This window comes from Elaeis guineensis, chromosome 10, assembly GCF_000442705.2.
Source record: "Elaeis guineensis isolate ETL-2024a chromosome 10, EG11, whole genome shotgun sequence".
Lineage (NCBI taxonomy): Eukaryota > Viridiplantae > Streptophyta > Magnoliopsida > Arecales > Arecaceae > Elaeis > Elaeis guineensis.
In genome coordinates, this window is record NC_026002.2 from 8762536 (window position 1) to 8774044 (window position 11509).

Sequence of the window (11509 nt, forward strand, 5' to 3'; positions counted from 1 at the left end):
TTTTATTATTTTTTTTTATTGTTGAGTTTTGGCAGTGCTTCCTCAAAAGGAAGTAGACGTCCATGCCATTCCAAGTATTTCTAACAGACTGAAAACGGAAACCGCGTGCCCCCACTTTCCTCGTATTCACGTTTCCTCTTCGCAACCTTCTCTCTTCCCCACTGGCACCCTCTCCCTTCTCCCAAAGGAACCCCCAACCTACCCCTAGTTTTCACTCTCAGCTCTCCGCGTCTCCACCTCACTCTAAAACCCCAACCCTTCCATCGTAAAACCCTAGTCTTTCCTTCGAAAAAATCCTCCAACGACCCTAATTTTCCCTCGCTGAAACCCTTTGATGGCGGAGATGTCGAAGCCCCGGGAGCCGGAGACCAAGGGGAAGGAAGGGGACATCGAATCCGGAGCCGGCACTGATGGTGGATCCTTGTACCCCAAGATGATGGAGGAGTCTCGGCTCCGGTGGGCATTCATCCGGAAGGTGTACTCGATTCTCACCGCCCAGTTCTTATTCACCGCCGGCGTAGCCGCCGCGATCGCCTTTATCCGGCCGATACCAGAGTTCGTGCTCTCCAACACCCCGGCCTCGTGGGTAGCCTATTTCGGGATTCTCCTCTCGCCGCTCATCGGTAGTGCCGCTTAATGCTGAAGAAAAACTGTTTTTTTTTTTTAACCCGATTTTCTCTTGTTTTCTTGGATATGGTCTGAGGTACTGATTTTTCCCCCTTTTTTTTTTCTGGGGGGTGGGGCGGTCGCGGGCAATGGAACAGTGCTGTGGCCGATGTTGCACTACCGAGAGCGCCATCCGGTGAACCTGTTTTGGCTCGCGCTGTTCACGCTCTGTGTCAGCGTGTCAATTGGGGTGGTGTCTGCAACCTTCGGTGGTAAGAGAAGAAGCCTATATTCTTGTTATTTTTTGTGTTGCTGATCGAAACCTATACAAGAAAATAAAATAAAAGAAAAAAAAAAAGATATTAGAAATCCTTGCTGTGATATTGGTTTTGAAGCAGTGGTAGATTTCCATATGTGTTGGACAAGAAATTAAGACTCAGATTTTAGTGTCATAATGGTACTGAGCTTTGGGTAGAAGCATGAACAAAGTCTGGTTGCAGACTTAAAGGTGATGGAAAAGATGCATCATCCATAATCCATGGACTGAATGGTTCTGAATTTAGATTGGCTTCGTGTAATGCTTAAGCAGTCATTGTTCAAGAAGGCAGTAATCTGAGTTACTGATGGGTCTACTATGACTAACTCAGAGATAAATGGGTAGATAGTTATGCACATGTTGTGAAGGGGGAAGATATATCATGTCTCAAGTTAATGCCTATGTTTGGAGGGTTGTGATATCTGCTTATGCCCCATGAAGATCGAGATACAAGTAGTTGTAATGAAATGAAAGAAAGCTTGTGATGCAAAAAACTTAGTTATGCTCCATGGAGAGAAAGATGTTGAAGTGTGACTCACTTCTGACGTTATACATTGAGCTGGCTGACCTTTTACTAGTGGTACCTTTATGAGAATGATAGTTAAATTACATATGCTATTTTTTCTAAGCATTAGGTGAATGAAAGATCTTTTACTATGCGAGTTGGTTGCAGGGAAGTGGCTTGAAAATGCAAAGGTAGACTGCGGACTTGAGACATTGACTTCATTTACTAAACCCTTTAAAGGATAGAAGTTTTATATATAGGAACTCAGCATCTTCTTGTAAATATCTTGTAAATCTGGAAATCATAGGAATGCCAAATCATGAGAAATAACAAGGTTATTTTGGGAAGAAGAAAAGATTAACAATAACTATACTTTGATATTATATCAAACTATGAATAAAATAAGATTTATAAAATTTGACTACTGTTTACTTGCAGTATCTGATGGGAATAGATGAAATAAGTTTAAGGGTTGAAGAATGGGAATTAGACCAAGAAAACAGTATTATCTACTAATTTTAAGCATGCCAAATAATGAAATTGAGGAGGGAAGATGACATTGGGGAGTTTAGGATATTCTGTTTTGAGATTCATGCATACATTTGGTCAAGCAATTAAATTGCATCACAAATGCATAAGTAGGTATTCTGTTGTGTGTTAAAGATTTAATATATGTTCAGTATATGTTGCTAGATTATTACATTTGAATTACTTAATAACGCATCTAATTAATTTATTTATTTTGCAGTTTTTAATTATTTTAGAATGTTTTGAAGTGTACAGACGCTTAGTTGCAGGCTTGCTGTTCTATTAATGGGTTTTCAATTCAAGGTCATCATGAACTTTAAATGTTATTCTGGCTTGTAGTATGAAAGAGTGCACTAAATTTTGTTGTCATATAAAGAGAACATGCAAATCGTACAAGGAATTGAAGATGAAATTTGAATCCCCAAATAACCCATGCGATATTAGGTTACTAGTTCAAGGTCGGACTCTAATCGTTTTACTCTGGCTTGTGGTTTGAAAGAATCAACTAAAATTATATAATGATGTAACAGTGGTATGAAAATCATACAAAGAATTAGAACTGAAATATTTATCACAAAACAACCCGATGAAGCAACATTTGCATACTCATTTGGCACAGCAAGACTGATTCTGGGAACTGTGGTTCTCTAAGACAATTTCCTTGCCTCATTGGGTGGTAATGCAAGCATAGTGGTAATTCATGGTCGCGGGGAGGGAAGATTTGAGTATGCTAGTAAAGGAGGAGAAAAGGAACAAAGAAGGGAAAAACTGCATGAAAACGCTCCATGCCTTTATACTAGCTAGTGTTTGAAGAAACCTTTGATAGCTTAACGGAATTCTAAGTTTTATTCTTATCAGTCTGCATGCTTAATGAAATGAATGAATTTTTGCTGTGAGCTTCATAGGTTGCTAGGGGAAATCACAAATTTGAAATCACAGAGATAGTTCAAAAAACATGAAAGATTGGCTTGATTTCATATCTATGAATGCATGAATTTGAAGTATAAACATTTTCATGATATTATCTAGATCATAAAACTTGTGAAGTCACTTGTAACAACTTGACACTTGATCCAGTCTTCTTTGAGTTGACAAGTCAATATGAGTCCCAAACTAAGCTTGCAAGTCTTTAATGAAGTTTCAAGTGTATTCATAATGTTATGTTTCTGCATCAATTTAGCCAAGTCTTAAGTTGACTAAAAGTCCTTGAGGTCTACTTGTGGAAGAACAAAGGCAAATATGGAGATGGCAGATGAAGAAAGTGGAGATGAACAACCTGAGAGAAGAAAAGGAGGGAGAATGTGGAGTCTAGGAAGAAAACTTGACGAGAATGGATTTTTTGATTAGTTAACCTTATTGCACACATAAATAAGGATTGAACAACTATCCAGAACAAAATCCTGATAATTCTATTACTTTTTTGATATTAACATAATGGAGGATGCTTTTTAGGCTTAACATTCAATAGGAGACCTGTAGAGACACCAAATATCTTTCTGAAAAGTACAACAAACTGAAAAAATCTAGGTTTCTCAAGTTACTTCAGTTATCTAAAAACTTTGCTATAACCTTTTTATTGTTTCAAAAACATCCTGTAGATAAGATTTTGGTCTGCTTATCTTGCAGTAAAGCTTTGCACTTTAATATTTGATGGAAAAGAATAATTGATAAAGTGGAATATTACATCTAAATGTATTTTATCATGCTGAATAACAGCCAAAAGGTAGGTTAACTTTGTTTTGGAAACCGGCTTTGTCATTCAGCAAATGGTTAAGTACTTCACAGTAAATGAGTAACACAAAAAACATTGTATGTGCAATTGCAGCTAATGGACCATATGATTACTAAGCTTGATAAACAATAAGAAATAACTTAAATGTAAACACCTCTTATTAAGAGGAGCAAAAGTCTTCCCACTTATAGTTAGGGCAAGAAAGTGGACACAAGTGCCTAGTTGCAGATGATAAATAAGCAATATAAATTTGTAAATAAAGGTTTAATCAAGATCACGGAAACCTGTAATTAAGATAAGATGTAAGGGCACCAATGAGAGGGTTGCATACTTATACTCAACTCACCGCGCCTAATATCCTGGCCTACCCGAAAAGCCAATGACTGGCTAGTATAGGTTGCTTAAGACTTCACAGGTGTTTTAGGTGCATACAAGGTGGCTAGGCTGTCTCATGACATAGTTGACAAATTAACTAAGTGTTGTCTAATTTTTCCATACCCTCAAGCTGGTCCTTCTTATTGATATCCAAGAACTTTTGTACATGATTTCATATGTCTGATATAAGAGGAACACTCAGGCTCTAAATGCATCAAACAATGCAAGGACAAGGGAAGAAAGAAAGGGGTCTGGCTACAAGAAAGTTATTCCTTGGATGGGGTAGAGGGCCTACAGCATATCAATCCATTTTGGTTTTGGGCGACTTTGCCAGACCAAAGAGGAGATGCTTAAGCATTGTGATCATATATAAGAATGGGCATCAAAAGCTCTATACTTGATCCATTTATTAAAGCTGATATAATTTGAAACATTGTCTAAGTACTCATACTTGCATTGGCTCTCTCTTGTGACTGAGTCCAATCAGACGAAGCAGAATATATCCTATCATCTATGAGTTCTGGATTTAGGTTAATGTTACTTCCCATGGGGTCTATTTGAGAGAATAGCTTAAAATTACACCATAAAGACTAAGGGCTTGTTTGGTTGTCTGGACCCAAAATCCTATAGGATTCATGGGATTGGGCCAGCTATTAGGAAAATCGGTCCGGGCAGGCTTTTCTAGATAAGAAAACAGGGGCCTTTGGGGCAGGGCTGAGGTCTTTTTTTCCTCCCTATGGGATTCGGGCTGGTCCGCTTTAAAGACCCCTGTTTTCTTATCTAAACACGCTTAGTCCAAGCTGATTTTCTGGTTGTGCTGCCCCAATCCCATGAATCTTATAGGATTTTGAGCCCAGACAACCAAACAAGCCCTAAAGTAGAATTTTTTCGAACTAGATTGGTAATAATCCAGAAGGTCATATATCAGCAGGTCTTGTTTGCCTATTCCTTTTTGTTGAATGTTAAGTAGGGCAGCATGTTTTTGGCATACTCTTTGTTGAAATCAACAAATAAGGAAAGTCTTACAATGTGACTCCAAATTGAAAGGGCTTAGATTCTCAAAGTGGAACCTTGGGAAGTTGATAAAAATATAGATTTTTTTCACCGTTATATTTGTCTTTAGTACAATATAGTAGGTTCTTCCTATCTGTCAAATATTGGACACCACATGATTAGGGAAATGAATAAAAGATGCTTAATAGATGGGTAAAGCTTGTTTATTTGTAGTTCTAAGTTGTCTCTATCTCCTTTTGGTGCTTTGTCCATCTTAGCATGGTAACCCTATACTGTCAAATGTTGCTGCATCACTTCAAGTACTGACTTGTTAAAGGATCTATTAACAACCAGTTTTGTTACCAAGTCCTAAAATTTAGATGTGAGAACCTTTCAGGTGTAGCATAGAAAGTTTTAGTATTTCACTTGGTTTTGATTTTTTACAGGTAGAGCTCTCCTGCAAGCTGTAATTCTGACAGCCACAATTCTTGTTGCTCTCACCATCTACACATTTTGGGCCATCCGCAGAGGTCATGATTTCGCCTTTCTTTATCCTTTCCTATTTTCCTGCCTTCTGGTTCTACTGATGTTTCTCATCATCCAGGTAATTAGACTGTTAACTATATTTTTCCTCTCCCTTCTCACATGTAAGCCACTCTCTTGAGCCCAACCTATGTTACTGTTGATGGCCTGCAGCTTTTTTTTCCACTGACAAAGATCACAATGGCAATCTACGGGTGTGTGGCATCGATTGTCTTCTCGGCCTTCATTGTTTACGACACTAACAACCTAATCAAGTGCTATAGTTATGATCAGTACATTTGTGCTGCCATCTCCTTGTATCTTGATGTCATTAATCTCTTCACCTCCTTGCTTACTTTCTCTGCTGCTGTGGAGTGATCAGCCTCTCTATGGGCCCTCTTGGTCGCTATCTATTGTCAAGGCCCATTATCTAGCTCTTCAAAACTTTAGACTCTAGCACTACTTTTTGACTGATATATTGTAAATTACTCATCAAGGAGAAATTCTGATAGTTGAATTGCTTCTCAGCTTTTGAAATGCAAGTGGTTTTAAAGTAGCGTTTACTTGGCCCTAAATGTTTTTTTTTTGCATGTGCTAGATTGCTATTGAATTGGGCTATAAGTTGGCAAATATTTACAAAATTTTGCAATCATATTCCTTTATCTCGGGTTATGCTATGCTCTCATAGCTATTCTTTTTCAATAAAGTGGGTCCTCGTGCCAGTGTGCCACCAGCTCTGTCAAGATTACTATATATATAGAAATGAAAAGCTGTGAAAATAGTGTTTTATATATTTATGGATCCAGATATTTTGAACCTTAGGGTGTGTTTGGTTATACTTTTTGATTTTTAAAAAGTACTTTTATTTTTTTTGATTTTTGTTATTGAGTAAAAGCAAAAAATATGTTTGGTAACTATGTTGCTATAAAGCAAAAAGCAACGTTTGGGGACAGCAGATGAAGAGCTCGATGAGGGAGAAGGGTTCGAGAAGGGAGGGAGAAGGGGGTAGGGAGGTGAAGAGCTCGTCGAGAGAGAAGGGTTTGGATTCTTTACTTTTTGATTTGGCGTTTTAGATGTGGGGAAGCAAAAAAAGCAGAAAAGCAAATTTTGGAAAGTAAAAATTTTTTGCTTTGCATATAAAGTAATTATTTTGATTTTTTTTATTTTTACTTTTTGCTTTTCATGATGTTACCAAATATTGCTTTTTGATTTTTATTTTTTAAAGATTAAAAAGTAAAAAAAATATTTTTTTTATGGCTAACCAAACGCACCCTTAACGCCTTACAAGTTTGAAGGGGCACGAAGAAAAAATTCTACGATGGAAGGGAAAACCCCACGTTTTTCTTTTTAATTGATGATGTCTTCTTCTTTTTTTTAATAGGAGATGAGTCCATGTCACATATTCACTGCTGACATCCTCGGAAAAGTCATTGGCAGGTGAGCCGCTGCTTATGAGCTTCGATCTTATTGCTGAGGATGGTATGGTGAGGCCCTCGCCCGCCACCTTTTGATAAATGTCGGCACGAAGCTGATGCAAGGTCAAGTTGCTTTTCTTAATGTCATGCCAATACAAGGTTAAGTTGCTTTCTTTCTTCAATGAGAACGAGCTACCATTCTTCATGGACGCAGATGTTGCACTGGTGGTATTTGCTGCAATTGCAATGCCTGCAGTCAATGCTGTATGGAATGATGTCGTCTGCATAGGCCTTCTTCACCATCCTGACATCTTTTCCTTGATCTTTTTCCTCCCTTTGCTTATTTTTTTCCCTGCGTAAGCAAAAGCTGGAAATTATTTGGCCATCTTTATCACATCTTGAAAATCCGTAATCCCACGCAACAAATCTCTGTCTGCTGCCAAGGATGCTAACTGGTTGAGTTCGTAAAGTCGCTGAATATTGAATACTGGTGATTGATTCAATCCCCCACTCTCCTGGATTTGAATTGGTCTATGAGGAACTTTTCCCTCTTAAAGGCTGTAGCTTCTCTTAAATTCTGTTAGCTTGTCTTCAGGCTATCTGTTCCATGAGGGAACTTTCTGATCTTTGAAAAATTAGATCCCATCATTCTTCAATTGTTTCAGATATGCAGCACTAGTTTTCTAAGTAATAAATATTTTATGATGTATCTCTAATAAAAGCCCCCTTCCAATTCCTCCTTTCCCACTGCCCTAGGAAGGCATCATCAACATATAATTGACACTTTTCAATCTGGCAACTGTCTTGCTGCCTCTCCGATATGAGGTTTTTCTGGCTGGGCTGGTCGCCCTATAAAACTGCATGCAGTGCACAACTAACTGGCTATCTTTATGTGTATGCGTCCTCGTGCATGGTTTCATGCGTGCATGTTGCTATTCTTGTGGTTCTCATACGCAGCAAACAGATGATAAGGTGCTTTTTAGGTACCTAGGGACAAAAATGCTTTTCAGCAGCATGATTTCAAACACATGCAAAGGATGCACCAGTCCTTGTGATTTTAGCGACCGAGGGTAATCCACCAATTAGCCCATCACCAGATGGTTCAAGAAATGATCTTCTTGTTCTCGTAAACTAACAGAAGAATGGTTGAAAGTTTTTACTCCAGACTTCAATGAGCAGTCTGGACAGGCTTCTGAAGGAGTAAAAGCCTCTTGGTTCCCGAGCAAGACAGCATAAAGTTCAACAGCTGATGCCGCGAATTATGTTTTGCATGTTTGCTCAGGCATCTAAATTTGTTCATTTGTATGATCGTAATCATATTCAACAGCTGAGAGAAGGGCCACTCTTAGCAACACCTTGCTGCATCTTCCCAATTAATTTTTATCAGCTTATCTGCCTCCACAAGATTAAATAGAGCCACTGTAGCATGCTTTTTCTCAAACATCCTGTCCGCGTCCCAATTGTGATGACCAGGGATGAGCTCGCTTACCTTCCAATTGTCACGGGCTTATTGGTTATTTGTGTTTCAAACCGGTAAGTCATGAAAAAGTATCACCCGTATTTGCTTTGGCCGTCCGTATCCATATCTATTCTGTAGGTAAAAATCTCATATCTATATCCATCTGATATTCATCTTGGATTGGATTGGATCAAATAGAAATACGGATCGGATTGGATTGGACATATAAGAGAGGTTGGTCAGATCAAATCAGATCGGATACACGTAAATAATATAAAATTATTATAATTTTAAAAAGAAGATATATATTAAATTGTATCAGATCCGATTCAGATCAGGACATACCATTCTGTACTCAATCCAAATTCACTTTGGGTATGTTTTCTGAATCCCATATCCACCTCATATTCCAATTGGGTTGGATAAAATCAACTCCATTCAAGTTAGATCAGATCGGATATCAAGTGAGTTGGCTAAAATTGCCACCCCTAACTATTTACACTAGTCGTAAAAATCACTGTGTTTCTGATTCTAAATGAAAGGCTTTGTGCCCTATCATTGAAGCCTTGGGAATTTGAAAGGTGAGTAAAGGTGGGCCTTGTGTTTATGCTTAATTATGAGATATAAGAAATTTTTTGTGCACTGTAGGTGGTATAGAAAATTCAATGCAGAGCACACCGCTTTATGTGATTAGTTTACATAGTCAATATTTTTCAACATGCATTTAATGCCTCCAATGCCACTTTTTCGTTTAAAAATTTTGTATGACGAAAATACCCGTACTCTTTGAGAAAAAAAATATGACATCCTACGGCATATTATGACTTCCTACATGTACGATGCCATAATATGGCCATAAAATTATGATATCTTGTAACATATTATGACATTCTGTATCAAATTATGACTTCCTGCATGCAGGATATCATAATATAGTCTAAGACGTCATAATATAGAAGAAGCATTTTTATCCAACCACTTTTCAAACGTATTTAATGCCTGCAGTTTCATTTTTTCATTTGAAATTTTTGAATGATGCAAATGTCCTTATTTATTGAAAAAAATTATGACATTCTGTGACATATTATGGCATGCTACGTTAAAATTATGACTTTCTATATGCAGGATGTCATAATATGGATATAAGATATCATAATTTTTTTTAAAAAATAAGAATATTTTTGTCATTCAAAATTTTTAAATAAAAAAGCAGAACCACAAGCATTAAATGCGCATTGAAAAATGATGGCTGCATGAATTAATTATATAAAGCAGTGTGCTCCACATCGGATTTTCTACATCGCCTATGGTGCACAAAGAATTTCGCTATGGGATAGGTTGTTCTTGGACATAACATGAAGCTTTTGCTAGTTATTATATGGCGATGTCTAATGATTAAGTCAATCAATATCCTGATATTAAATAATAATTATATTTTTAATTTTGTCCTACTATCATAATTAAAACTTGAAAAGATTAATAATTAATTGATTTAGTCATTAGTTGGATGGCATGAATCATTTTTAGCACACTCAAAATAAATAAATAAATAAGTAAAATAAAAGGGGAATGTTTTTGGATTTGATTTGGGTATATATAAGGATGAACATATCAAAAATCCTATTCACATTTAATTGGTTTATTTCTAGTCAGTCATTAAGGCAGAGGAACTAGAAAAGTGCACTAACCAAAATTTAGTCATCTGTCGAATGACTTAGACATGGTTATCACCCCATAACTTCATTCTAAAATTTAGGACTCGAAACACAAGCTTAGGAGCTTTACAAAACACAATTTCGTACATTTGTTTTATAAAGAATATTAAATTGAAATACTTCAAACTTATGATAGATCCACAATCAATCATAATCCTGAACAAATCCAAGCTACAAACTTTGCAACTATTTGCTAATACTATTTAGTAACCTCAAAAAAAAAAAAAGAGATAATACTATTTAGTGCGTGCAAGGCATATCCTTGTTCATGAAGCAGGAAAAAAAAAAAAAAGAGCAGAAACTTTAGGTGTAAGAGGGAGAGAGGGAAAAAAAAAAGAGATGGAGCGACTTTCGATACGGAACAAGGGAAAAAAAAAAAAAAAATCAATGGACTTCTTATTGAACCGAAGGAAAAAAATAAATTGAAGAAGAGACTAGTTCAAAGTCAGAATCTCTCTTGGAAGCAGTATTCATATGAATATACCTGGTTTATCATAGCTTGGAGTAGCATGAGGCTTAGATACTGAGTGTGTGGGCAGCTGAACCAAGAACTAACCCACATGTGGGAACGGGTTGGGCTAGACCTAGGCCTAAAATTATTGGCCCAAGATCAATATGGGACATCATGCAACATGGGCCAGATTAACTATATCCAAACCAAGGCATCTCATAATTTGGGTCTCATTTGTAGAATAGATGCCCTTGGTTGGGTTTAGATCAAAAATCTCAATATATTAGTTGACCAGATTCCAGTTGATAGTTTAGGTCAAAGATCTTCTATAATTCAAAATTCAAACTTTGAATTATAGAAGAAGATATATTGAGAAGTCTGGCCGGCTACAGGCACTAAATTGGAATCACCACCTATGGTTTAGAAGAGAAATGATTATCCAGGAATCCCAGAGATATAAGCAAGGCAATAAGTAAGGACTATTTCATGAAGATCTTTAAGGCTATTTTTGGATTCCTAAGCCATCTTTACCTAATTCTTTAAAAAAAGCCCAAAAGAAATCTGTAAGTATAAAGAAAATACAAAAAAAAGAGAGAGAACGAGGGAAAAGAAAGAAGAGGTGAAGAGACTGGAATATTATATGCTCCTTCCCGCTTCCTCCACTCTCTGCTTGGTATTGGGTCTCCACTTAATGGAGACAACCTCTTCTTGTTGGAGGTTTGATAATTATAAGAGGTGGATCAAGGCCTTCTTTTGATTTTGGCATGGTTTTTCTCAAGTTCTCTTGTTCTCCTATTTCTTATCTAGTGAGAAAACACTTGTAGATGGGGAAGGATAAAATTGATGGTCATGATAAGAGGTTATAAATCTTTCTTTGGATTAAAAGATTGAG

At 37.0% G+C, this 11509-nt stretch overlaps 1 protein-coding gene across 1 annotated transcript; it reads left to right on the forward strand.

The window, feature by feature from the left end:
* The first annotated feature begins 74 nt into the window (after nt 1–74).
* Nucleotides 75–6119, forward strand: LOC105053388 (protein LIFEGUARD 1). Its single transcript, XM_010934513.2, has 4 exons — nt 75–623; nt 765–878; nt 5502–5659; nt 5752–6119. The coding sequence occupies exons 1-4, from the start codon at nt 335–337 to the stop codon at nt 5953–5955; spliced, it is 765 nt and encodes a 254-aa protein (XP_010932815.1). The 5' UTR covers nt 75–334; the 3' UTR covers nt 5956–6119.
* Nucleotides 6120–11509: the final 5390 nt, after the last annotated feature.

Bases quoted from the DNA above. Each gene is read 5' to 3' on its own strand.
- LOC105053388 (XM_010934513.2), top strand. From the start codon at position 335: ATGGCGGAGATGTCGAAGCCCCGGGAGCCGGAGACCAAGGGGAAGGAA. The intron at 879-5,501 runs GTAAGAGAAGAA...GATTTTTTACAG, and splicing joins GGTGTCTGCAACCTTCGGTG to GTAGAGCTCTCCTGCAAGCT. The intron at 5,660-5,751 runs GTAATTAGACTG...GATGGCCTGCAG, and splicing joins TGATGTTTCTCATCATCCAG to CTTTTTTTTCCACTGACAAA.